This window comes from Mustela erminea, chromosome 18 (assembly GCF_009829155.1).
Source record: "Mustela erminea isolate mMusErm1 chromosome 18, mMusErm1.Pri, whole genome shotgun sequence".
Classification (NCBI taxonomy): Eukaryota; Metazoa; Chordata; class Mammalia; order Carnivora; family Mustelidae; genus Mustela; species Mustela erminea.
Genome location: NC_045631.1, coordinates 51,146,338 through 51,173,254, shown reverse-complemented (window position 1 = coordinate 51,173,254; position 26,917 = coordinate 51,146,338). Strand labels below are relative to the sequence as shown.

The 26,917-nt window shown below is 37.1% G+C and overlaps 1 protein-coding gene across 6 annotated transcripts in view; it reads left to right on the top strand.

The window, feature by feature from the left end:
* The first annotated feature begins 1,188 nt into the window (after window positions 1-1,188).
* The window catches only part of ABCA5 (ATP binding cassette subfamily A member 5), a 69,191-nt gene continuing 43,462 nt past the window's right edge, over window positions 1,189-26,917 (top strand). Inside the window, exons 1-10 of one of the 6 annotated variants that reach the window (XM_032321807.1) lie at window positions 1,189-1,520; window positions 12,027-12,124; window positions 14,044-14,160; window positions 15,204-15,408; window positions 17,308-17,469; window positions 18,409-18,497; window positions 20,419-20,648; window positions 22,316-22,457; window positions 23,398-23,586; window positions 25,049-25,196. In XM_032321807.1, coding sequence (XP_032177698.1) covers window positions 14,059-14,160; window positions 15,204-15,408; window positions 17,308-17,469; window positions 18,409-18,497; window positions 20,419-20,648; window positions 22,316-22,457; window positions 23,398-23,586; window positions 25,049-25,196 — 1,267 coding nt within the window. In that variant the 5' untranslated portion in view covers window positions 1,189-1,520; window positions 12,027-12,124; window positions 14,044-14,058. Of the gene's footprint in view, window positions 1,521-2,351; window positions 2,534-12,023; window positions 12,125-13,276; window positions 13,528-14,043; window positions 14,161-15,203; window positions 15,409-17,307; window positions 17,470-18,408; window positions 18,498-20,418; window positions 20,649-22,315; window positions 22,458-23,397; window positions 23,587-25,048; window positions 25,197-26,917 lie in introns of those variants that run through there. The other 5 variants (XM_032321806.1, XM_032321805.1, XM_032321804.1 and 2 more) reach the window with 5 other exon arrangements.

Sequence of the window (26,917 nt, the reverse complement as noted above, 5' to 3'; positions counted from 1 at the left end):
TTTACCAAGTTGATTTATGGTTGACCTCCATCGACATACTTGCCCACAAATCCTAGGCCATCAGGACTTCACTCCTCTGAATTTGTAGCTAACGTGTCTTACACGTTTTTTCGAAAGAGAAAAAAAATACATGGTTGAATAGTTTTTATTACCTGCCTTCTTCAGTTTCCTGCATCGTTTCTAGGACATTCTATTTCCCCTCCTGCACTCCGACTGCCAGATTTTTAAGCATCATGGATTCTGCCAGCCCTCTTTGAATTTCTCATTTAATCCATGTTGGGTAGGAGAAACAAAACGCGATTCCTTGATATTTTGGGGGGGAGGATAGGATTTGGCAGTGACAGTTGGAGAGATTTGGTTTAAATTTGAGAAATTTGGTGTATACAGGATTAACAGAATTTTCTAAAAAGGCTTTAAATAGTTAAATCCCCCCAAGTAAAGAACTGTGCAAGAAATGTGACCATACAGAAGTCTGGAGAGGAAAGTCTGTCAAGCTGGGCGTTGAGCTTTTCTTTCCTTTACAATAACTTTCGACTACCATCTGGGCCAACTTTGGGCAATAAAACTCAAAACATCGGTTTATATTTTTAGCAAAAACAAGTGCGGTTTAGAATCTCCCACAGATGCCTGTGCATCAGGCCATTTGGAAAATTCAGGATTCGCGCCATTCCCAGACTCTCCTGAGGACACTTAGAAACTAAAAGCATCCTCAGTGTCCAGATGTCTCAGGTCTGATGGGGGAAGGAGGCAGAAGGTTGGAGACAATGAGGACACTGCAACCCATACACTGCAGCGGGGAGGACAAGGGGCAGCGGAGTGAATCGAAATGCAGTCCTGGGAGAGGGCCCCTTAAAAGCCGGGAACCTTATAAGAAAGGGATCCTAAAACTAGATGCCACCGGGGAGGCGGATGGAAGGGCTGCAGGTCAAGGTCAGACGCTAGGAGGCGGCAGCGTCTGGAGTCAAACGCAAGCCCTGGCTGCAGGCCCGTTGTTTTGCCTACGCCCAGAGGGAGAGCATGCCCAGGTCTCCGCAGACCACACGGATCCCAAGCTCCAGGGCCGGCGCCAGAGACACTCCAGCTCTGCGGCTGGGCGCGCGCGCGCGCGCATGCCCCGACCTCAGCGCGCCTGGTTCGCCCCGCTCGCCCCGCCCCCTCGGAGCCCCGCCCCCAGGTGCGCAGGCCTCGCACGCGCGTCAGCGCCACAGCCCGCGACGCGACGTGCGGGGCCAAGCGCCGGGAGCGCGCGTGTCCGCAGATCCCGGTCCTCCGGGAGCCCCGCCCCCAGGTGCTGTCGGCAGGAGGCGGAGCGAGGCTTCCCGCGCCGCGCGCTCCCGCGGCAGGCGCGCTGCCGGCCCTGCGGCTCTGGGGCGCACGGGGCCGAGCGGCAGGGGCGCGCGCGCGGGGCCGCGCTCTCTCCCTCACACACACACTCCCATTTCCGAGCTCCGTCACCCGCGCGGAGTGTCTCCCCTGGAGGAGCTTGTCCCTGCCTGACCGCGCTGCGGCTCGGCCCTGAGGTGAGGGGGGGTCTTGGAGGGCCGCGGCGCCGGCGGCTCGCCCCGGCGGAGGGGCGGGGGAGGCGGGGGTCGCCGCGTCTTGGGAAGGGAGAGGCGGGCGAGGGAGAGGGGTGGCGGGGAGGGGGCCGAGGGGCGGGGTGCAGCGGGCCTCCGTGGCGGCCCAGCCCGCGAGCTGAGGGGGGCGGGAGGAGCCCCCAGGTGGGAGGAAGCGCGGTTTGCGGGGGTCGCGGTGGCCGCTGCCGGGGGGTCGCGCGCGGGTGCGGGGCCCTCGCGGGGCGACGAGAGAGAGAGAGAGAGAGAGAGAGAGAGAGAAAATGTTGTGCGAGTCCGTTTCCCTCCAAGCGCCTGAGGCGCCGGGCGCCGGTCACTCCCGGGGACTCTCGCGCCGCTCCCCGCGCTGGGTGTTAGGCGGAGAGTTCGGGTGAGAGGAGAAGGCGCAGGTCTCATGACAGGGCTTGGGGGGAACTGCCCTGATTCCTGAGAAATGCTGGGCAGAGCTCGGGCGCCGAAGGATTCCCGCGTCCCCAAAAGCTGGGTGGGCGGGAGGCATCCATGTCTGGGGTTGAGAGGCGCTCGCGGCTCGGAGCGGGGGTTGGGGTTGGGGTTTCTCCTGTGCTCCTGGGGCTGACCTGCTCCTTTCTGGACACATAAGTCAGAAGGACTATAGAGGATCGTGTGCTTTCTTGTCGAGGACGTTCTGAGGGAACAGAAGGGCCGGGGGGGGGGGCGGGAGGAGAGATGTGTTGGGCTCCCAGCCGTGAGCCAGGCTCCGTGTTAGTCCCGTTGCATCCCGACAGCATCCCATGGAGGTTGAGCTCCGGGGGAAAAAATGGGTCCCAAGAGGTTAAGTCACGTAGGGAGATCTCCGCCAGCCAGAAAGGTAGAGCGAAGATGCTAACCCAGGAGGGATGCCGGACTCCAAATTCTGGTGCTTTCTGTACCCACCATGTTGTGTGTCTGCCCAAGAGACGGGATGGGTGCCTTCGGGGAAGACTCCGCGCCGGAGAACGCTGTTAGGGCAGTTAAGGCTCTTGGGAGGTTCGAGGAGAAATCAAACTAACGGGGCACCTGGGTGGCTCAGTGGGTTAAAGCCTCTGCCTTCGGCTCAGGTCATGGTCTTAGGGTCCTGGGATCGAGCCCTCCATCGGGCTCTCTGCTCAGCAGAGAACCTGCTTGCTTCCTCCTCTGTCTCTGCCTGCCTCTCTGCCCACTTGTGATCTCTGTCTGTCAAATAAATAAATAAAATCTTAAAAAAAAAAAAAAAAAGAAAGCAAACTAACGAGGCCATCAGCCTTGCCTGTGTGCTGTTCGAGTCCGTTTCCCTCTCAACAGGGTTCGGTATCAGAAATCTTGCAGTGCGGGTCGAAGCAAATTTGTGAATCTTATCCATCATTTATTTGAGTGTCTTCCGTATTCCAGGAACGAGGTGGGGAGAGGACCAAGATGAACAGGGTTTTTTATAATCTCTGCCCTTGGGTGGAGAGGATGATCCTGTAAAATAACTTGTCAATATTCTTATAAATAATCATAAATGATAAATAATCATAAATAATTAAGATACACAAGCATGAATTATAAATAAATCCTAATCTTTACCGGCATGCGAATTAATTGGATTAAAATAGTCATGAGCTCAAATGTTTAGGAACCTCTTATATCTAAGAAGAAGGGCAGGAGGGACTTCTGGGTGGCTCAGTTCTTTAGAGGCTGCCTTGGGCTCAGGTCGTGATCCCAGGGTGCTGGGATCTAGCCCCTGGTCAGGCTCCCCGCTCAGTGGGGAGATTGCTTCTATCTCTCCCTCTCCCTGCTATTCTGCCTGCTTGTGCTCTCTCTCTCTGTCAAATAAATAAATACATCTTAAATAATTAAATACATCTTTAAAAAAAAAAAAGATGGGAAAGCTGGTTATGTGGGCACCATTATATTGTTGTTTTCCAGTTCAACAAAAAAATAGTCATAAAATTCAGGTTAAATCATGTCATCAGTATTTTGTTTTATTATTACATTACCTTCAATAAATCTTAAACATGAGAAAAGAGAATATTTATGACTTACCACCCCCCTCCCCCATAAATTAAATTTTATGGTGCTTTTATTCGTTGAGAAACCCATGATGTAATTTGGCAGGAATTTCTTTCATCTGCCCGATATAGTCTTAACCTCTTCTTCCAAAATATAAACCTTAACTACCAGATTCTGTTTAGTCCTTTATGGTTCAGAGTTTTAACGAAAACAGTTATCATGTTAGCCAGAAATGGAATATTGTTTAAATATTTAGCATTACCATAGGCAGAGTGGGAGGTGGAAGTTTCTTCCTATTGCTTCAGTTTTTTCAGGGAAGTAGAAATCAAGGTTTTAATCTGAGTGTGATAGAAGTAGAAGTAAGTGGAGGTCTGGGGTTTGGGAGAGTGAACGGACTAGTGAAATACATGATTGCTGGGCAATTAAACAATTATTCTTAGGCATGAAAAACAAAGTAGAGGAAACAGAGAGTGCTATATTTGGGTGCATAAGGTAAAGGTGTCTAATCTAATTTTGCGTACTGGGTGTTTCACCATCCATCTCCAGAGCCTGTCTTTTCAGTGTCCTCTAGAGCAATACCCCTGCACCCTTGGCCATAGTTCACTTTGTCCATGCCTCGGTCATGCCACAGGAATCCCTGTTCCTTATATAAGTCAAGCCCTTTGGGGATTATAGCTTTCCCCTTCTTTTCTCTTTGCCTGAAATTTCCATTCCATTCTTTCCCCAATTGGACTTACTACATTATATTAAATTTTATCTATCTGCAAAGTCATTGACAGAGTCTTTTTTTTTTCCCATTATATTTGATGCATAAATTTCTTATTAAGTGTTAAATGAGTGTGCCACTTTTCTTCTTTCTCTCTCCTTCAGTCTGTAACAGTGGTCAGCAGACTTTCTGTAAAGAGCCAGATAGTAAATATCTTAGGTGTTGTGGACTATATGGTCTCTGTATCAATTAACTCTGCCCTTGTAGCACAAAAGCAATCCTAGACAATGCAGAAATGAGTGAGGATGGCTGTGTTAGGATAACACATGTGAAAAACACTCTTAGTTCATGGGCTGTACAAAACAGAATTTAGCTCCTACCTCCTTCATTGTAGTTGGCAGACCTTTGATCTATAAGGACTCTTTAACAAGCCTTGATAAAGGAATTTGCAGTAAGAAGTTATTGGTTATAAGATTACCATTGGTGGTGGAGAAGCAAAGATAAAGCAGTCTTTTTGGTCAAGAATCTCATGGTCAGGTTCAAGATTAAGACATGTATACAAATAATGATGACACAGTATGGTAATGGCAATTAGTTTATTTATTGGATATGGAAGTGGAAGACAGTAGTGATAATCATTTTTGCTTGGACTAGGAGTAACCTCTAACAGTTATCTGTTGGAGATGGGGAACATTTTCAGCAAAGAGCCTTTCCAAAAATCTTTGAAGCTTGCTAAAAAGGTGACTGATCACATCTCTTACCAGGACAGCTCAATTTCTTTATTTTACAGGATATAATCTTGATTCATTTCTCTCAGAAGTAAAACTAATACATTCTAATAATTCATAACAATTTTTTCTAATAGTTCTGCATGTTTCTTATTGCTTTGAGAAAGGTAAAATATGGCAGGTGTAATGTAGTAACCAATATTTCTTTAATAAATGAATATTTAATATTGAATACTGGATTATATTACATCTAGTCTTAAGTTGTTTATCAATACATTAGAAAAGGAAGATGAGCTTTAGTGGGCTTTGAATTTTCTTGCAATTTATGGATTTGGTGCGAATCATTTTATCTAGGAAAGTTAAATATTTGATTGAAACTTTAGTGATACTAGGTGTTTAAAACTTACCTAATTATTTAAAAGCTCTACAACATACTTAATGCATTCCCCAGATATGCTGTGGAGAAATGGAAAGTAACTTAAAATGTTTAGAATCATTGTGTATTCTTATTGCTGTGTGTCGGTCATTGCTTTTAGCATTGTTTTAAGAATTGGCTTTGTTAGACAGCCTTAAGGATGCTGGTCTGGTACAACTTTGTGCTGGAACTATATCAGGTATTTTAAGTTTTCTAAAAAGTATGATTTGTTGAAAATGAGACATTCAAAGTTTTATTGTATTTCAGTTGTTAGCCTATGCTTTCAAGGATTCTCTTCCAGTATATGCTGCAAAAGAGAGGGTCTTAGATGTTGTCTCCTCAGAAAGCTCCTTTTGGTGTTGTGTAGTCCTCTCTACCGTTTACAGCTCTGCCTTGGTTTTCATGAACTCCATCACTACTGAGTGAACTCCTGAATGTGAGATCCTGTTCCCACTTACAGACAGTGTCAAATGTGGGGCTGGCTAAGCATCTTTTCTTGCCTTTTCCTTTTGTTCTTTTGAATGCCTTTACAAAGCCATAAAGTTTGAGATAATTAAAGAGAATTAGAGTGAAAAAGATGACATTTAGAGCCCTGTGCTAAATATGGCTTTTCTTATGGTTTAGGGGAAAGGCACCTGGCAACTTAAACTCTTCACAGATGTCCCCTCGCTGGCCACACCTCATTTCCAACTTTGCAGTCTTGTTTCAGTTCCTTCTGTCAGAAGCACCACTTTCATGTCACCTCTGTTGATGGATCTCCTCCACCTTTCTTTCAGGAAAACTCCTTCACTTACCCATAGGAGTTTGTCTCATCTCAGATATCATCTCTTGATCTTTGGCTTCATTATAGAAAACACTGCCTTCCCACATCGTTCCTCCACTCTAATTTCCCATTGGAAATCCTGCAGAAGAGTGTGGGGGATGAGGGTGAGAAGGGACTTTTGTGATTACCCTACCAGTGTGAGTCGCAGATGCCCTTCTTTTATTTTTCTGTCTTCTTCCCAAGGGGCAAACGTTCTCAGAGCCAATATGTCTGGATACTGGAAGAGGAAGCAAAATATTTTCCCAAACACCCATAATTTGCAGGGAATCTTTTACAGTAGAGTCAGTGCTCCGCATTATTGTGCAGAGCAGACGTTGCCGTTTATCCCCATGGCCCCCTTCATTCAGGCCTGCTTAGGCACTGTGGGTTGTGAGGGTGAGGACATACAGGTCCATTGTTGTGTCTGTTTACAAAAACCTGACTATAGCTTTGAAATTACTGTTTAGATAGACATTAAACTAAAAAGTTTGTGAAGATTCGATGTTAAGAATGTTTCAGTTTTTTTTTTTTTTTTAAACAGCCAAACCAGTTGTTACATGACAAGCAGCCAATTGGATTTTCTTCTTAAAACATCTTTAAGATGTTTTACTAATTTGACTAGATAGAAGTTCAAGGTTATTGAAATTTAACATTTTCACATGATTAGACTAGAGCTTGTGAATAGAAGAAACATGACTTTGTTTAGGCCAATGTCATGAGCGCACTATGAAGATGCACATACCTAGTTGTGTCTTTCCACAATGTCAGCTTTATTCAGTCATAAAACGAGGTTAACATTATTATAAAGCAGTTACAGGATTCCAAACTAACTCAATGACATTTCACCATGTGATTGACTTGGCTTCTTACTCAGCACACAAAGCAGAAACATAGGACAAGTCACACAGCAAACAGGATAACACAGAGATTAGGAAGTTAATGAACCAAACATGAAGTCAGTAGGTAGGCTCACAGTTGAGATAAGGCATCCGTCGTCCTGGTCAGCTCTCAGTACTTACTGCCTACCGTGTTTGAGCAGTGAAGAATCTCAGTTCCTGTCACAGATAGTTGGACAGAGCCTTTGGCGGCAGCTTCAAGTGGTCAGACATAGAGGAGTCAAGTCTGAAGAGTCTGACGATTTGCTGCAAAAATCCTCCCTTCTTAAAGGGATTTAATCAGTCTAGGGCCCTGCAGACTTCCTCTGCTTCTGGTGCATTACCCTTAATTGATTGTGTCTTGTTTGACACAGGCCTGGCATGACATAGGTGACTCCATCTTGCTCTCTACAGTCCGTCATACTGATCCATCTTTATAATTTTATAACAGATTTCATAATCGTTTTTGGCTCTTTGCACTTTTACCATCCATTCTGGAAGACTTCCTTACTCAGCGTTCTTTCTAACTCACTGATTTGCTTCAGATGTTGTTCACCCCATCTACTGAGAATTTTATTTCTATCAGTCTGCTTCCTTTCCAGGTTCCATGTAGCTTTTTTAAAAAATTGCCTTGTTTTTGTTTCATGGATATGATATTCTTTGTTATCCTTTTGAGGATATTAGTTATACTGATTTTCAACATGTATTTCTTTCTTTCTTTGTTTCTTTTCTTTTTTTTTTTTTTTTTTTAAGATTTTACTTATTTATTTGACAGAGAGATCACAAGTAGGCAGAGAGAGGGGGAAGCAGGCTCCTTGATCCTTTGACCTGAGCCAAAGGCAGAGGCTTAACCCACTGAGCCACCCAGGTGCCCCTTCAACATGTATTTCAACTTGCCATGGACCAGACACCATTTTCATGTTTTTAATTACATGTATTTATTCTTTTAGTCATTCTAATAAGTCAATGAAGTGGATACCATTATTATTTCACTTACAAATGAGAAGACTTAAACACAGAAAAGTTAAATAACTTGCCCAAAGTCTCAAGGCTAGTAAGTGGCAGAGGCTGGGTTCATATTTTTATTGGTTTGCCTCCAGAGGTCACACTCTTATGCTGCATTATTAGTTGTTGGGATTGTAGACTTTGTTGTCTCCTCTTGTTGGTATTGTTTTTATGTAAATGCTTACTGATTCCAGTTTATTTCAGCATGTCTCAAGATTCTGCTTGGATTTACTGTGGCCCATTATTTTTTCATTATGTGTGTGCTGGGGCAGGGGAGAATAGTAGCAGCCTGCTGAAAGTTAGCAGCCACCTAAGTAAGGCCTTCACTGCCTCTCAATTTAAATAGAAACATATACTCTTCCAAAGGGAAATAGATAAAGAGGTAAGATTGGGATTTTTACCTGATAAGTTAACCTCTTCTTAAAAAGGTATTATTTTAATTCAAAATAGAAATCTTTTTAAAGTGTTGAAGTCAAATGTAGATGGAGTATTTCCTTTCTGTAAATACTAAAACAGTAGTTAGCTCCGTGTATGTTTGCATTGATTTTGAATCTTTTTTGGTGGAGAGGGAGGACAGATGATAAATGAATCAACTTAGCTTCATATTGATGAGATTTTCTAGGCAATAAGTAGGAAATATTCCCTGAGAGACCTAGGTGCAACGTAATGCAGGACGATTGGACTAAGGAAAAGGACAAGGACCCAAAAATCTACCTAAAGGAATAGAGAAATCAGGAGCAGAAGGGAAACAGCATGAAAGCACATTTTGCTTATAGGGATTTTGTGCTTTGGAGGAAAGGACATAAAACCAAGAGTTGGATAGATACCAAATTACTGTGTGTTCTCTTCTATAGAGACATTACCCTGTTAATATTATTTTAAAGTGACTTGAAGAACTCTACATCATTGAGTGGTTCTCAACTTTTTATCTGCCCTTAGGCACTCCCAATAGTATCTGTGGAATTCTTTACTTAGTAGGGAGGGGAGGTAGACAGGTTTTTAACATTCCCCTTACCATGCTCACTTTGAAAATCACTCTTGACCTTATGAGTATTCCAACTATGGAGTTAAGGACTTTATAACATTGTAAATGTATAACATTATACTGTTATATTAGTTAAGTGGTTTTGGTTGTGAAGAACAGAATCTGATTCTTGCTAGCTTATGTGAAAATAAAATATATTGGGTGGATAATAGGGCATTTCACATACCGTAAGAAAGAAAAACCAAGTTTTGGCACAGGAGGCGTCATACTTTAATGGAAAGCATAGTACCAAGAGTGCATGAACTTTCTTCTCTTTTCTTTTTTTTTCCCTTTTAAGTAAGCTCTATGCCTAACAGGGGCTCATCCCACTGAGCAACCAGGTGCCCCTGAATTTTCTTTCTTACTTGTTTCCATTAATGTAACTGTTTACATGATTCTCAGTCTCCGGATCTTAGTTAAAAATTGCATACTTGCAGGAGAAAATTGATTACAGATCAGGGGTAGCCATAGAGGCGGTAGTGGTGGGGATGGCCATGGTTTGTGTGTCTCTTGGCATGGTGGGAAGATAGAGGGTGATGTGTTTTTGGAGTCGTGTTGGGGTCCAGAGCTGATGGCCAAGAAAGAATTCTTGAGATGTGTTCAATGCAAAAGGTGGTTTTGTTAAAGCATGGGGACAGGACCTCTGGGGGGGACCTGCAGCCCTGAGATCATAAGGGACAACTGATTATATACTTTGGGGTTGAGGGAAGTAAAGACAGAGGGAAGTTTCAAAAGGATTTTCCGGTGCTAAAGAAGACTCTCAGGATAGTGGAGGCATGGCTGTTGTTAATCTGAGGTAGTTTTTCCCTCTACCAAGGCATTGATATTAAGATAGTTGGGAGCTTTCTGGAGGAACATTATGCTCTGCCTGCCTCAAAGTTGTTTGTCAGTGGGCTGCAGGTTATAAGGACATTTAATTTTATCTACATTTCCTTCTGCCTTTTTTTCTCCACATAGAGGGTAGAAATAAGTTTTGCTGTAAAAAGCCCTGATTAGTGGTGGGGTAGGTCCAAGTGTTCACAAACTTCAGACAAGCCTGTTAAAGACAAAACCCTGAGTTCAGGGAGCAGTTCTCAAGGAAGAAAAATATTTGTGAGTCCATCAGCAACTATATCAGGAGCCTGTTTTCTAAAAATGAAGACTTACTTAAGCATGCAGCATTCAATTTGAATGAATAATTCATTGGTGCTCACTAAATCAATGTGTTTTGGCAGATAATGAGAATGTTCTTGTTGTACTTGTTAATGTTTCTGTTTGTGTTGTAGTAAATCATCCTTGAATGAGTGTATTTTTTCTTTTTTTGTTTGTTTCTTCTTTTTGGCCTAGAGATGATTATCAGTTATTTACAGAATCTAATATAACATTGAGACTGTTGGAAGAATTTATTTTTAACGTATCCTCTATTCTTGACTGCTTTACTAGTTCTGTTTTTAATTTACTTATTTAATATTTTTTAGATTATGTCTAATTGTACAATTTTTTAAAAGACTTTTTATTTATTTTTAAGTAATCTCTACACTGAGGGTAGGGCTTGGACTACCAACCTTGAGATCAAAAGTTGCATGTTTTTCTGACTGAGCCAGCCAGGTACCGCTGTAATTTTTTTAGTATGTGAGTAACACATATTGACAGGAAAATTGAGAAAATGGAAAAAAAGCACAAAGAAAGTAAAAGTTGTCTACAGTTCCATTGTTTAAAAAATCTCTCTTTGTGCACATAAAGAGGATACTTACTTAATCAAAACTTAATTTATATTTACCTTTTTGAGTAAGATGAACTGTCTCTAAAAAGTTGTCTGCTTTTTTTATCTGGGAGGAGATGGTCAGCCAACTTGGAATGGATTGTTCTTGTTTTGGAGGGAAATCACACCAGTGGCCCCCATCAAATAGGTTTTAGATACAATAAGGCAACAATTAATGTTCTAGAAGATGGCCTAACAGGACTTTTTTGTTGTCGCTTTCAAGCTGCCCTCTCAGTACCCTTTGGTGTGTAGAAATTTTAAGTTATTGGAGTAAGCAAATGAAACCACAGAGATTGCAGTTGAGACTCTGGCCACTTCTCTTGAGTTCAGCTTTAATATAACATCTTTGAAAAATTGAGATAGCTCCAACAGAGGTCCACTTGCAGAAGGAGCTCCAAGGACCTTCAAAGGGTACAGTTAGGCTGGAAGAGGGATACTGGAATGTGACAGTGATTTAGGTCATACTATTTTTCTTTTTGCTTTTAAAGATTTTATTTATTTGAGGGAGAGCATGAACTAGAGAAGGGGCAGAGGGTCAGGCACACTGTGCATTGAGCAAGGAGCCAACCTTGGGGCTCAGTCCTAGGACCCTGAGGTCATGACTGGAGCTGAAGTCAGATGCTTAACTGGCTGAGCCACTCAGGTACCCTTTAGTCATACTGTTTAAAAAAAAAAAATTAAGGCAAAATTTGTTCCCATCACTTCAAAGTAAAGCCCCTTACTCAGTAAGCAGTTTCTCTTTATTCTCTCCCCAGCCTCTGGCAACCATTAATACCCATTTGATTTCATTTTTATGGCTTTATACATTCTAGAAATTCCATATAAACCGAATCCTATAATATTTGATCTTTGTGTCTGGCTTCTTTCACTTAGCATAATGTTTTGGAGGTTCATCCTTGTTGTAGCATATGTCAGTATTTAATTCCTTTTTATGACTGGATATTTAATTGTGTGTATATATCACAATTTGTTTATCCATTCATCTGTTTATGGACATTTGGGCTGTTTCTACCTTTGGCAAATATGAATAGGGCTGTTATGAACCAGTGTGAACATGCATTTGTTTGATTCCCAGTTTTCAGTATTTTGGGGTTCTTTTGGGTATATATCTAGAAATGGAATAGTGGGGAGATATGGTAGTTCTATGTTTAACTTTCTGGGGAGCTGACAAATTGTTTTCCTCAGCAGTTGAACCAGCACTCCACCAGCAGTGTAAGAGTTTCCAGTTTAACCACTGAGTTTCTTATGAGAAATCTGCTCTCCTTCAAGTCATTATTCCACTATAGGTAATGCATGGTTCTGTGACTGCTTTCAAGATTTTTCACTGTCTTTAATTTTTAATGGTTTGATTATGGTGTGTATGGATATGGATTTCCTTTGATTTATACTCTTTGGGATTCACTTCTTAGAACTTGTAGATTTTTATTTCTTGCCCAAAATATTTTTCATCATTAACAATCTTCTCTCCTTTCTGGAACTCTGATAATTTGAATGTCAGACCTTTGTTAATGTCCATGGTTCTCTAAGGCACTGTTAATTTTTCGAAAAACCCATTTTCTTTCTGTGGTTCAGACTGGATGGATAGCACCTTTCAGTCTGTGAAGTTCACTGACTTTTTCTATTATCTCTGTTCTACAGTTGAGCCCATTCCATGGGTTTTAGTTATTTGTCATTGTGTTTTCCTGTTCGAAAGTTCCTTTTTTTTTTTTTTTTAAGATTTATTTATTTACTTGAGTGAGAGAGAAAGAGAGAATGAGCAGGCAGAGCAGCAGAGGGAAAAGGAGAAGCAGACTCTCTGTTGAGCAGGGAGCCCCGTGTAGGGCTAGCTAGATCCCAGGACCCTGAGATCATGACGTGAGCCAAAGGCAGATGCTTAACTGACTGAGCTGCCCAAGAACCCCTGTTCTGAAGTTTCTCTTTGGTGCTACTCTATGTCTTATTTCTTTGCTGAGGTTTTTAAATTTTTTTTTTTTTGAGGCTTTTAAATTTTTCATTGTTTTCAAGAATGCTTGCTGCTGTTTGCTGGAACACTTTTTAAATATCTATTTTAAAGTTTTTGTTTGAATATTCCAAAATTTGTCATCTTGGCATTGGCATCTGTTAATTTTTCTTTTCTTAATAGAGTTGCTATTTTCCACCCACTACTTCTGCTGAGTTATTTTGGATTGTATGAGACTGGGTTTTGTTTTGATTGTATGGAAAGTGTTGATACTTAATTCTAGCATGCTGTCAACCTGGTTAGGTTCAAGTCACAGGCTTCAGCTGCATTCTTTGAGCTGTGTTTCTAATTTTGGTTTACTTTTCAAAAGCCCTTGTAGTGCCGTTTGGATCTGTCCTGTGTATGCCACCTTATAATCAGTCTGGATCTGGGCAGTAAGTAGGCTGTCTTTTAGTTCAGTTCCTCAGGTCTTTGGTACACAGAATAGGATTAGATCCATGTGTGCCTGGCTTTGGGGTTACTTAGTCTAGGAGTTAATGAACAACTTTATTATGTTGCTTTCCTAAACTCTTCTTTTGATTTGCACTCCCTACTACTTTCGAATTCCCTATGGCTTTTCATTTCCATCATACAGCCAGAATGCTAGAGTTTATTTGCCCCATTGGGCTACACACTTGTGCAACTGCATCCACGACATCCAGAGCCCAGGGGCAGGAGAACACCTTGGGATTTGGCTGCACCCTATTTGAGGTATAGCGCCACTTACTGGTGAGGAAGGTTTCCTTGCTTTAGAGTTGGGGCTGCATTAAACTTTGATTACTGCAGTCTGACACTGCTATCATGTGATTGCTTGGAGAAAAGGGCGTAAGAGAATGTAGGAAAGAAAGAAAGTAGGGTAGTTTCGCATTCTCTGTGAACAAACTTTCCTTTCTGAGTTCTCAAGCCAGAACTAGAGAGCTTTCAGAGCTTGGTTTCTCTGCCCCAGTGCCTACTTCCAGTGCATTTAGTTTGGGGTATGAAAAAAGAAAAAGTGGTGAGCTCACTATTGTGGGGATTTTGAATTCTAGTTACCTCTTGTTTCACATGCTGCTGTTTAGTTTTCAAGGTCTTCAAATTGATGTTGCATGCATTCTGTCCAGATAGGAGAGACAGGTTGGATTATACTTAATTCCATCTAACCTGAGACTGAAAAAGCTATCTGTTTTGCTATTAAATGACATGCGCTTTATGTGTGGTTTCAGTTTTTTACATCTACTCTTTTAACAGACTGATTCAGAAAACATGGCTACTGCAATTAGGGAGGTGGGAGTTTGGAGACAGACCAGAACACTCCTGCTGAAGAATTACCTAATCAAATGCAGGACTAAAAAAAGTAGTGTTCAGGTAAATTAAATAACTTTCTTATGCTTTATTGCCATTTTTGTACTGACATATTTCATCTTTAAGAGGATTTATTTTTCTCGGTACATTTTTATTATATTTTGATATCATTAGGTCTCTCTAATATGCTTAAGAAATAAAACTTGTGTCAGCACAGTGAAGTACCTACATTACCTAAAGCTTTCTGAATGTTAAAAATTTTAATAATGATTTCTAAATTTAGTTGATTTCTGATATCAGTGCTTAAGTTTGAACTTTAGACATGCATTTCCCAGGTTTTATGGGATTAAAAAATAATTCCACAGGAAACTTTGGAACTTTTCCACAGTTTATTCCCAGTGACTTCCCATCATTTGAACTCTGGACTGAATTACCCAAGATTACTAAAATTATGTCATGTATTTGTTTTAAACAATATACATTACTTTAAAAGATAAAAGAAAGTAATAACTCTGGCTAACCAGATAATAATTCTAAAAGCTGAAAATATATTGTTCCTTTTCTGAAACCAGTAAAACAATTAAACAGGTGAAACAGTAAATAGTTCATCCCTATTAAAACTGATTATTCAGCTTAACAGAATATAGTTTTAATAGTAGACATTTAGGTATAATTAAAGCATGAGTTTTAAATTAGATTTGAATAAAGATATTTTTATGGTGAGCCCTAATAGGGCTGTTTGGTAAGTTAATTTAAATAATGTTATATGTAAGTAAATTTATTATTATATTTTACATTTAGTCATCTGAGAACTTTAAATATTAGTGTTTTTGTCATTTTAATTTATTATGTGACTTGAATTTTAAAGTATTACAGTGAAACTGAATATAAAGGAAAAATTATCTAATACTGCTGTTGGGTTAGGTGAGATGCTCAATGTAAGATTTTTTTCAGGATAGAATTGCTTTTACTTTTTGTGCTTAAGAAAGGATACCCAGATTCCTCCTGTTTTGTCCTTGGTATTACATTGTTTGCATAGATATCTTGATTATGTTTGGTGCCAGTGGTATATTTTGTAACCATCTTGTTTGTCTCCTTTATTATAGGAAATTCTTTTTCCATTATTTTTTTTATTTTGGTTAATATTAATTAGTATGATGCATCCAAATAAGAAATACGAAGAAGTGCCTGACATAGAACTTAACCCTATGGACAAATCTATTCTGTCTAATCTAATTCTGGGATATACTCCAGTGACTAATACTACAAGAAACATCATGCAAAAAGTTTCCACTGACCACCTTCCTGAGGGTATTGTGAACTTATATATGGATTCTATCTGTAACAGTATTTTTCTGCTTGCTTTACTGAGTAAATTACACTCTTAACACTTAAAGATATGTCCCCTCACCAAAATGTAGTTTAATAAAAATGATTAAATCATTCAATCCTGCTGAAGCACGTTTTATAGGTCTTAATATTTTATATTTCTCAGACCATTTATAAAATAAGCAGGATACAGGATAAAAGATTTGAAGGCATATTTCCTTTTGATTCTGACCCATATAATAAGCTAGAGGTATAAAGATTACAAAGCAGTAATCATTTCAGACTGCCATGCTTATTTATGGAGAAATATGGTGTAAACAGAAGTGGTGCTTACCTTTGGAGACGATGATTGTGGCTAAGTACCCAAGTTTATTTGTCTCAGTTTGTACTTCTCACAAGAAATAGACTGGAGAACAGTGTATATGATGTGATACTAATGAGCCTAAAGTTGTCTGTGAGAGAATCCAAGGCAAGAACTAGAGGAAGTGACAATTTATACTATTATGATTAATTTAATGAAATACTAAATTGTTGAAAATAACAGATTTACATGTTGTCTTATATAATCAGATAGTTTTAATTAACTTCTAGTATGTATCGTCATAGTTCTGGATAATGCATCACTGAATAGACAATGCTTATACAATCAGGAGCCAGATAACTTTCTCCTATTGGTTTCTTCTTGACTTACTGCTATTTAATATCTTATTGGTATGTTTGTTGGTTTACCTGAGCATAAGTAGCATGGATAGCCATAAGCATTTAGCATGTCACCTCAAAAAACTGATCAGAAATGTTGAGAACAAAATTCTTTGGTTGGTCTGACTTAGAGGAAAGCATATACACCAGAGAAACCCAAGTCAGTGTGTGTTAACTTAGATGCTAAAATAGTAGAAATATATACAGATACTTTTAAAAAGTTCTGTCTTTTTAACAACAGAACTGTGTGAAAGTGGTACACGCATCCAGATATGGCAACATGACTGGTAAGATGTTGAACTAACACCCTCTTTAGTCAGATCAATCTGTGATTACCTTTAAGGTCCAGAAAATCATGACAATTAACACTGAGGTAATACTTTATAATTTACAGAGCATTTTTATCTTTGAAATTGCATTTGTTCTTAACAACCAGTGTAATCAGCTAGGTATTAAGGATGAGGATGCTGGAGTTCGGAGAATCGTTTGCTTATCTCTGCTCACACAGTTAGTAAGTAACATAGTTAAGCACATAATCCTGTGTTCTTCCATTTCACCACATGTCCTGAAGCTTCTGTAGTGAACACTAGTTGCTTGTAAATAAAACTCTAAGAAAATATTTAAAAATTGGGATTATTTGATGTGAAAGGAATCTCAGTAGAGATTATTTTCTCCATATATCTTCTAGGAAAGGAACAAGCAATATGGGGTTGAAATGGCAATTTTTTATTCAAAGGAGAGTTGTGTCTTAGTTACCAGAGTACATATTTGGTTTCTGAGAAGGATAATGGAATTTTCTTCTTTAGAAGAAATTTTTGAAAATAAAATATCCATTCACTTACCAAGGAGTTACCTGTATGGTTTACTTTGAAATAGATAAGTGAACTGCATATACTACATAATAAAGTATATGCTGGACTTCATCATATTAATAACTTTTATGTGTTACACAGACATATAATTTATGTACTCAGATGACAGCTGAGAAATAGTGTCTGAAATTATACTGTTATTAATTATCATGTGTATTTTTAGAATGGCTCTATTTTCTTGAAAGTTAGAGAATAAAACAGAAGTGCTTAGAAAATACTATATTCACCAAATATCATGCTAAATTTGGCCTGTTGTTTGATAGTAAACTTTTAATTTGTGAGATAACTTTATTGTTATAATATTTTACAGTCATAATTACTGAAGAATATGCAAATGAAAAAGAATTGTTAGTATCCAGTCTTTCTAAACCCAACAACTTTGTGGGTGTGGTTTTCAAAGATTTCATGTCCTATGAACTTCGTTTTTTTCCTGATATGATTCCAGTGTCTTCTATTTATATGGATTCAAGAGGTAAATAGCCCTAAACGATCTTGTAAATCAAGTAAATGCATGTCTTTCTGGTTTTAGTTCATATGCAAAATTTAATGGGGTCCAACATTGGCATTTTCAACTGTACTTTCTTGTTCAGAGAAGAAAACAGTCAAGTGTAGCATAAATATATATGTATAAACAAATATCTGTCTACATCTACATGTAATATGAAATATAATTTATATAACATCTATTTTAATGTTAATACATTTATATATCATCATTTATATTAATACATATATAGTATATAGTATATGTAATACTATATATAATATATAATACATTTATATATATCTTCATTACAGTAACAGCAAAATTTTATCTTGAATTATATGACTTTCTGAATCAGCATTTTTTTCTCCATGTAATTGTTTTTCACATGTGGTGTGCTACATGTCTTCAAAATTTCAAGGTCTTGGACCAATGAACTTTATTAGTTTTATGTTTATATCATGGAAAACAACCTTCAATGCTTAAACCCCTAAAGAGATACTATCAACCACAAACATTTATTGAACAATGTTGAAGTCCCTTATGCTGAGTGTTGAATTTGTGACTTGCTTCCAAAAGGCACTTAGAAAAAAAATTTTTTTCCTGTCCTCTTAACCTGGACTTGTCCTGGCATCTGGGTGTGCTTTGAATCTGATTAAGTCACTATAGAATGACTTACTTTGAAACAGAAAAGTGACTTATTTTAAATAACCATGTTTACAGTTGATTTCTTTCTGTGTAACCCTTTTATTTCAAAGCTTTCAAGTAAATAATAAAGAATGTGCTATTCTCTGCCTTCAAAGGACACTCCTTATTTTCTTCGTTCCTATGGAGATTAATTAATTATATTGCTTTAGCAACCCTCCATATAAAAGAAAGCACTTACATGTTGTGCAAATATTTCTGTTTCACATTTTGTCCCCATAGCTGGCTGTTCAACATCGTGTGAGGCTGCTCAGTACTGGACCTCAGGGTTCACAGTTTTACAAGCGTCCATAGATGCAGCCATTATACAGGTAACTATGATGAAGGAGGTAAAATAAAGCCAAGCCATATATATATATATTTTAAAGATTTGATTTGAGAGAGAGAGAAAACCAAAGCATATTTTGACAATTCTGCCCTAAGTCTTTATAGTTAGGAATTTGTTTGTCTACTGTCAAATATACAGAATACATATTATAGATTCTTTAAGAAAAAAAGGTTAAGGAAGAAGTCATGTTTTCTGATTAAATATTTTTCAGACCCCCACTTTTATTTGATGGTTTCTAAGCCCGTAAACTTAGCATTCCATGAATCTGTATTGTTGTATCTGTGTTGACCATAGGTAATACTTATGAAAGATGTGTATTTACAGACTTTTCCCTTGAATAAAAACAAGTTAAAGAAAGTGAGTATTTTTATTATGTTAATCATAGTAGTAGATTTCATTTTTTATGTAACAAAAATTTATCACTTATTTGCCAAGCATCATTTCTTTTCTTTTTTTTTTTTTAAAGATTTTCTTTCTTATTTTTTTTTTTTTAAGATTTTATTTATTTATTCATGAAAGACAGAGAGAGGCTGTACCAGAGGGAGAAGCACGCTCCCTGTCGAGTAGGGAGCCTGATGTGGGGCCTGATTTCAGGACACTGGGATCATGACCTAAGCTGAAGGCAGACACTTAACTGACTAAGCCACCCAGACGCCTGCCAAGCATTGCTTCTAAGTGATATATACTAAGTGATATACTAATATGAACCCATTTAACTGTAGCAACCATATGAGATTTGTGCCATTACTGAAGCCCAGGGAGATTAAGTGACTTTCCCAAATACTAAGTGATATACTAATATGAACCCATTTAACTGTAGCAACCATATGAGATTTGTGCCAAACTGAAGCCCAGGGAGATTAAGTGACTTTCCCAAATTCAGTTAATTAGTGGCAAAGCTAATTCAAACTCTGGCTTTTTGCCTCCCAACTTTGTGTTTGAATACTGTACTGCCACTAGGACTAGGATTGTGTATAACTGTTACAATTATAATCTAAAGACATTTAGACCTTATCGAGTGCCTCACATTTTAGTATAAAAGAACAGGAGACCTTGAATAGGACACCTATCTCTGTTAGTTGTTAGACTGCTATATAGTAAACTGACTACAATCATAATACTTCATTTGACAGGGTTGTTGTAAGAACCAACTGATAGGTATAGGATTGTCTTACAAACTCTTACAAGATGGTATAATTATTAATATTATCCAAATTCAATAATATAGAAGTTTAAGGTAAAGACAGTGAAATATAGGATCTATCGCATAAAAGTAGTATAACACTTTTGAATAAATAAATACTGAATAAATAAATAAATAAATAAATACTGAATAAATAAATACTACTTTTTGTGTTTTGGCCAAAGACCTTAGCCATTCACAGCCTAGACCACACTGGATGGAAAAGCAGAGAACATATTATTTTAGACAAGGTAGAAGTATCATATGGCATAAAATTTTATTAATTCTGTCTATACATGCTGCATATATATAGATCTTAAAACACTAGAACATACCATTTAAAAAATTTTTTTAAAGAGAGTCTTCATGGTACTATAATCATTCCTTAATTCTCAATTTTATAAATGCGCATTTTTGTTAAGATGTATATATTGTCTGGTTAAGAAGATAATTGTTAAATTTTATTTTCTTTGACAATTTATTTCATCAAAATTTATAGACTTCCTAACTACAGACTTTATGGTATACTTCCAGAATGAATAAAAGCAATAATGTATGCTATATCATGATATTGTAGTCAGTTACTTTATTTCCGGTGTGGTTTTTGAGAATTGTATTTGTAATAGGTTTGTACCAAATTTGGGAGTGTAATTGTCACATTTTATTGGGGGCCACTACCTGCATTAAATTCACTGATTATATTTTCATTTTCCAATTCTAGCTGAAGACCAATGTTTCCTTTTGGAAGGAACTGGAGTCAACTAGAGCTATCATTATGGGAGAAACTTCTGTGGTTGAGATAGATACATTTCCCCGAGGAGTAATTTTAATATACCTAGTTATAGCATTTTCACCTTTTGGATACTTTTTGGCAATTCATATCGTAGCAGAAAAAGAGAAAAAGTTAAAGGAGTTTTTAAAGATAATGGGACTTCATGACACTGCCTTTTGGTATGTTATTACAAGTTTATTGTTTAGTGTGATTAATAATTAATTGTAAAGATCGTCAGGTTGTAATTTTGTTTTTCTCTCAAGTTGGGGTGCTGATTGTAGATTGTAGATTGTCAGATTGTAATTTTGTTTTTTGCTCAAGTTGAGGTGTTGATCCTTTTTACTTGCAATGATTGCCTTTGTCTTGGAATATGAGACTAAGGCAATAATAAGCTTTAACAATATATTGGCTTCTTCTTCTTTTATTTTTTAACCATAAGGGAAATGGGATTTGAAAAACTGATGTTGATATAACTTTAAAATTTTATTTCACATTTTGTCTTAATTGATGAGGTGTGTTCTTTTTATTTCAGTGTCTAGAACATGAAAGATTTTGGAAAGTTAGAAATTAATTGTGTTATTGTCTTCCCCCAATATCATAGCATATGCATTTATTAAAAATTTAATTAAAATGATTGAAGTTTGCTTATGTGGTATGTGCAATTTTTCCCCCTTGGAAAAAAGTTATTTGCATGAATTAAGATGAAAATATACAAGATAGTTTATAGAGAAGCAAATTTGAAAAGTGTTTTCACAGGTGAGCTTTTATGGGTCAGCAATTTTATATAATGATGATGTTATAGAGGCGTGACTTTTTATAAATAATTCTGAGTGAATTTTCCTTACTTTTCCCACTGTGTAGTAGGAAAATTTATTTTGACCTCACACTGAGGGAAAAGTTAATACTGTGCATTTGAGTTGCTATTATAGTCCATTTTATAAAATTTTACTCCATTTAGCCCAGTGCAGCAATTAATTATAACACTTTAATAATATTACTTTACATAATGGGGTCATTGTGTGTAATGTATTTTCTTTGCATTTTTTTCCTGTTATTTGAGTAGTGATTGGTTTTTAAGATGTATTAAATTATTAAAGTGATTTGTGAGGAAGCGGTAGTTGGAAGCATTTAGGCAAATCAATTTCTTAGTGCCTCTGTTTTGCCCCTGTAAAATGATGGGAAGTCAGTTTTGGTAATGTAGGTATCTTTTAGTCCTATTTCATTGCTTTTATGGTAGCACACATAGATTATGATCTGCTTACATTAAAAGAACAAACAAACCCAAATACTGTAGCAGTTTCATTGAACTCTGATTTGGGAAGAAATTTTGAGTAAATATAGCGAGTCCATTGTTGATCTTTATCTTATACTGTATAAATGTAGTAAGTATGTTGTTCATTAATGATTGTGTTGATTAGTTGGTTAGTGTTGTTTTAAAGTACCAAAAGCTGTCAGAAGTTTAATTATATCCCAGGGCATAAGAAAATTTTCATTAGACTCTTCTGTATTTTAAGAAAATCAGAAATGTTGTACATTATTGAACTTTTGAGAATATTAGATTTAAATTAGTCATAAATTGCTATTAATTTGTGAAGTTTTTTTTGACTCTTAAAAAGATAATCACTATTTTACCTCTATATCAGGTTGTACTATTATCTTTAACTTAACTAATGTATTTTTAATTAGTTGTAAGAGCATTAATTTTTAGTAAATGAACATACATAGGAGAGAATAAACCATTTTAAGAGTAAAATTGCTAAAATAAAGCTGAAGTTTTGTTTGAAATGATTTTTAATTGTTAAAGCCTATGCATGTAACCATAAATATGTTTATATTCTCATTATAGGCTTTCCTGGGTTCTTCTGTATACAAGTTTGATTTTTCTTATGTCCCTTCTTATGGCAGTCATTGCAACAGCTTCTTCGCTATTCCCTCAAAGTAGCTGTGTTGTGATATTTCTACTTTTTTTCCTGTATGGGTTATCGTCTGTGAGTATTTTAACTTGAAATGGGAATAAAGAACTGTCAAAGTAGTTGATTAATATAGCGAATTATTATTCTTTGGTTAATTTATAGTTGATTTGTTACTAGGTTACTGATAAATGAATTGTATATAGCATCATTTTATCTCCAGATTTTTAGGAAAGGTACGAAATAGTCTCAAATTTAACTTGTTTTCATATAATGTATTTCACATACAAATTTCTAAGTCTTTTACTGTCTTCATATAATCAAATTATGTGTATAGTTAAGATTGTCTAGTACTAGAGTTTTTTCAAACCCTTTGTTTTCATGAAATCCTGACTATTTCAAATTAATTTATGTTATAGGGAGATGATTTATAAAGGTGTGCCTTTGTAAATATAGCTCTTTGGCAGTGTTGATATTCATTTGGTATATTTGCTGAATGTAGCTGTTGTTTCCAGTAGTTCCAGTTTCCATTTTGATTGGCTTATGTGCCAATACTGTACCGGTTAAATTTTTTGATGATCAACCTTGCTTTTTAACATGATGATTTACAAACAACTCAGGCTTCTATTTACAGTTAACTGATTTTGCTTCTTATTAACACATTGAGTTTAAAAGATAGGTTCTCTGTTCAAAAGCTGGTTGGTTTATTGTTTTGTTCACATATATATATCTAACTGCAGAAACATGTGACTGTTTATGGTTTCTATAGTGTAGAAGTAACCATGTTTGCCTTATGTAGGTAAATTGTAGTTTTTAATGTTTGTCATCTTAAGTTTTGTTATGTATTTATCATGATTTACATGAAAATAAAATATTTTACCATAGATAGCATTTAGAAAGTATTTCAGTGAATGTATTTTCCAACGAAAATAACTTGTTCTTTTACAAGCAAAATTAATTTTATTTTCATACCTATGTATATGAACAATGCATTAATCTTAATATTTATATTTTACAGATATTTTTTGCTTTAATGCTGACACCTCTTTTTAAAAAATCAAAACACGTGGGAATAGTTGAATTTTTAGTCACTGTGGCTTTCGGATTTGTTGGCCTTTTGATAGTCTTCTTGGAAAGTTTTCCCAAATCATTAGTGTGGCTTTTCAGTCCTTTCTGTCAGTGTACCTTTTTGATTGGTATTGCACAGGTAGGTAATATAGTTATCTTTCTTTCACTAAATATTTTTTCCTCCAATTCCATGCAGCCTGTTATACTACAATGCATACTACCCTGGATTTGCGAAGAAATTATTTTAAAATGTCCACATGAGAAAGTAATCCTATTTGAATACTAGAGTACATTTTACTGGGTTTTATTTACATTTTCTTCATTTCTAAGTTTTTCATTTACATGATCTGTTTATAAGTTTTCTACTTCATGTGTTAGTGTGTCTCAATAATCTATTTTACTGCAATAATTCAGTTTGTTAGATGTCGTTGTTTTAAGCATCAGGTAATCTGGATTGCTCTGTGGCCTGTTTACATTGCTCCTTTTGTGAATTTATCTCAAATATGTACCTGGCAGAAAATTGTGTGTGAGCAAAACAAATTTTCATGACTGTATTAGTGAAATAAGTAGACCTGGTGGATTTTACTGCATTAGGGTTCATGGGATTGTCATTCACCTAAATAATATTTATATTCATTTATTTTTAAAGTGTTTATTTGATTTTTATTAATCTTTACAGGGGCAGTCAGGTTCTAAGGGAAAAATTCTTATGAGAAATTGCTTTATATAATAAAACATAAAGTTGTTTAATGTATAAAGAGAAAATATAATTACTAATATAAGAGATGATTCATGTTGACTAGATAGAATATTCTGATTTGTGAGATCTAAGATAGATTGTTTATGAGCATTGCATTAAATAAGTTTTAATTACATTGGACCTAAGAACTGTTGTTTATACATTTTAAGAGTCCATTGAGTTCTTCTTCAACTTAGAGAGGTAGAATTAGAGATTCATATGTTTTGTTGATTGTGGGAGGGACTTTTGATGTTTATTTAACCCATCTTCCATTTCACAGAGGAGGAGACTGAGATCCAGAGTGGTGGGATTAAAGTTTATTCACTTAATGGCAGATCTAGGACCTAAATGAGGCCTCAGCCTCTAGTATATTTCTTTCTGCTCTCTCGTATATATCTACTATGAACAATGTAATAGTTGTGTTAATCAAATCAGAATACCTTCCTATTTTCAGCATTGAAAGGATGCTGATCATAATTTTATCTTCTAATACTCAATTTGCTTGACTGCCACATGGACCATTTGTTTGCATCAGTTAGTGTTAATTGGATATTTTATTGTTATTTCATTTGATAGTCATTGCATCAGAATTAAAAGCCCCAAGAGTGGATGTATACTCCTTTTAACAAGTTTTAGAAACATAACATTAAAAAGGATTGAAATAGATTGTTGTGATAAATTTATATTTTAGTGAAGTTTCTGTTGTTTTCCTTGTACATTCATACTAATTTGGTAGATTGTTTAATCTGTTAAAAGGCCCAGTTTGGTTACCACCAATCTGGATATAATGAGTAACTCTGGTATTAGCTTTCAGTTAGTTTTATCATTTTTATATAATAAAGTTTGTGTTTCTATTTTTCAGGTCATGCACTTAGAAGATTTTAATGAAGGTGCTTTATTTTCTAATTTGGCTGAAGGCCCATATCCTCTAATTATTACTATTGTCATTCTAGCACTTAATAGTGTATTCTATGTCCTCTTGGCTATCTACCTTGATCAAGTCATTCCAGGTATGCAGGTAGTTATTAGATTTTGCTTTAAAGATTTTTGCTTTTTTTGCTCACATAGCATCAGTTTAATTTAAATTTTTTTTCTAGCCAGAATACCCCATCATATTTGTTGTCCAGGCTTTTAACTTAATTTTAAATAAATATATTTTGTACCTGCGTCTTAACCACTAGTATACGTAAGGAGATTCTGTTAAAAAGAAGAGTTTGCTTTTGAAAACATTAAATCCTTAACTGAATTTATCTGTCCTTCCCTGTGTCAGTCTTCCTTGGCTGAAGTATTTGACTCTTTTACCCTCTAAGGTACAAAACTGTGAAGTAATCTTGTAACTTCATAGTTTTCACCTTAAGTAGTTCATTTAATTCTCCTTATCTATCGTGTATCTCTAGCCAACTCCTGTAGATTCAAAATATTATTAAAACATCTAACACTCCCTTGACTTTCCCCTTTGAGTTCCTCATTATACTTTTGTCTGTGTTCTAGACCTGCACTTACATGATTACTACTAGACACGAGTGGCTTTTAAAATTAAAATTAATTAAAATAGCAGTCCATTTCCTCGATAGCACAAGTCACCTTCCAACTGCTCAGTAGCTGTTACCATATTGTACAGATAGAGGACAGTTCCATCCCTGCAGAGGAATAGGCTGGCCAGCACTAGTCTACAGCATTGTAATACCTCTCATCTCATTTCCTGCCTTCAGTCTGTCTAAAGCTTCACCATTCCCTTTAATCAATAATCATATGCTCCGAAATCACCTAGCTAGGCATTTCTAGTGAATTAAATAGAAACTCCTTATGTATTAATGTCCTTCACAATACTTTTATATATTTAATCCCTTTTTACTCTCCCTCCTTACTGTATTCTATACTCATCCTATTTACCTATTTAAACACAGCTCCAGTATATCAGTTAGTTTGTTTTTAGTTAGAAAACCATTTTGGTTGACTTAAACAAGAAGGAAAATTGGCTGTTTCACTTAAAAGGAAGTCCAGAGAGATAGGATAGACTCCGAGTTGGTTGTCTTGCTCAACTGTGTCATCAGGGACCCACTCTCTCCATGCTTTGGCCACCTGTATCTGAGTCTGGCACATTTGCTCTCTTCATGGCTGCCGTGGAATGCTTCTTTGCTCATGTCCAGGGGAAGAGGGAGAGTGAATCTTTCCCCTACCCACCTAAAACCTTTGCTTTTGTCTAATTGGTTACATGCCTATTGTTGGAGCAGTAACAGTCACCAGAGCATGCCACATGCTGATTAGATCAGTTAGATCTTCTCTGTAGTTGGGATCAGATCAGGTGTGGTCATCTACAAGAGTGGATATTTTAAAAAATGGGAAGTATCGGGTTTTGTGGGGAAAGAGGTGAAAATGGATATATACTGTGTGAGCAACCATCACTGTCTACCATGTCTAAGTCTTCTATACCTCTCCTATTGCTTTGTTACTCTCCTGATTTTAAAAAGCTTCTCTATCATGGAGCACCTGGGTGGCTTAGTCGGTTAAGTGGCTGCTTCAGCTCAGGTCACGATCCCTGGATCCTGGGATCGAGCCCTACATCGGGCTCCCTGCTCAGTGGGGAGCCTGCTTCTCCCTCTCTCTCTGTGTGCGGTTCTGCCTACTTGTGCTCTCTATCTCTCTGTCAAATAAATAAATAGAATCTTAAAAAAAAAATGCTTCTCCATGAACAACATCCACTTTTCTAAGTATTAAATATGAGCTGTTT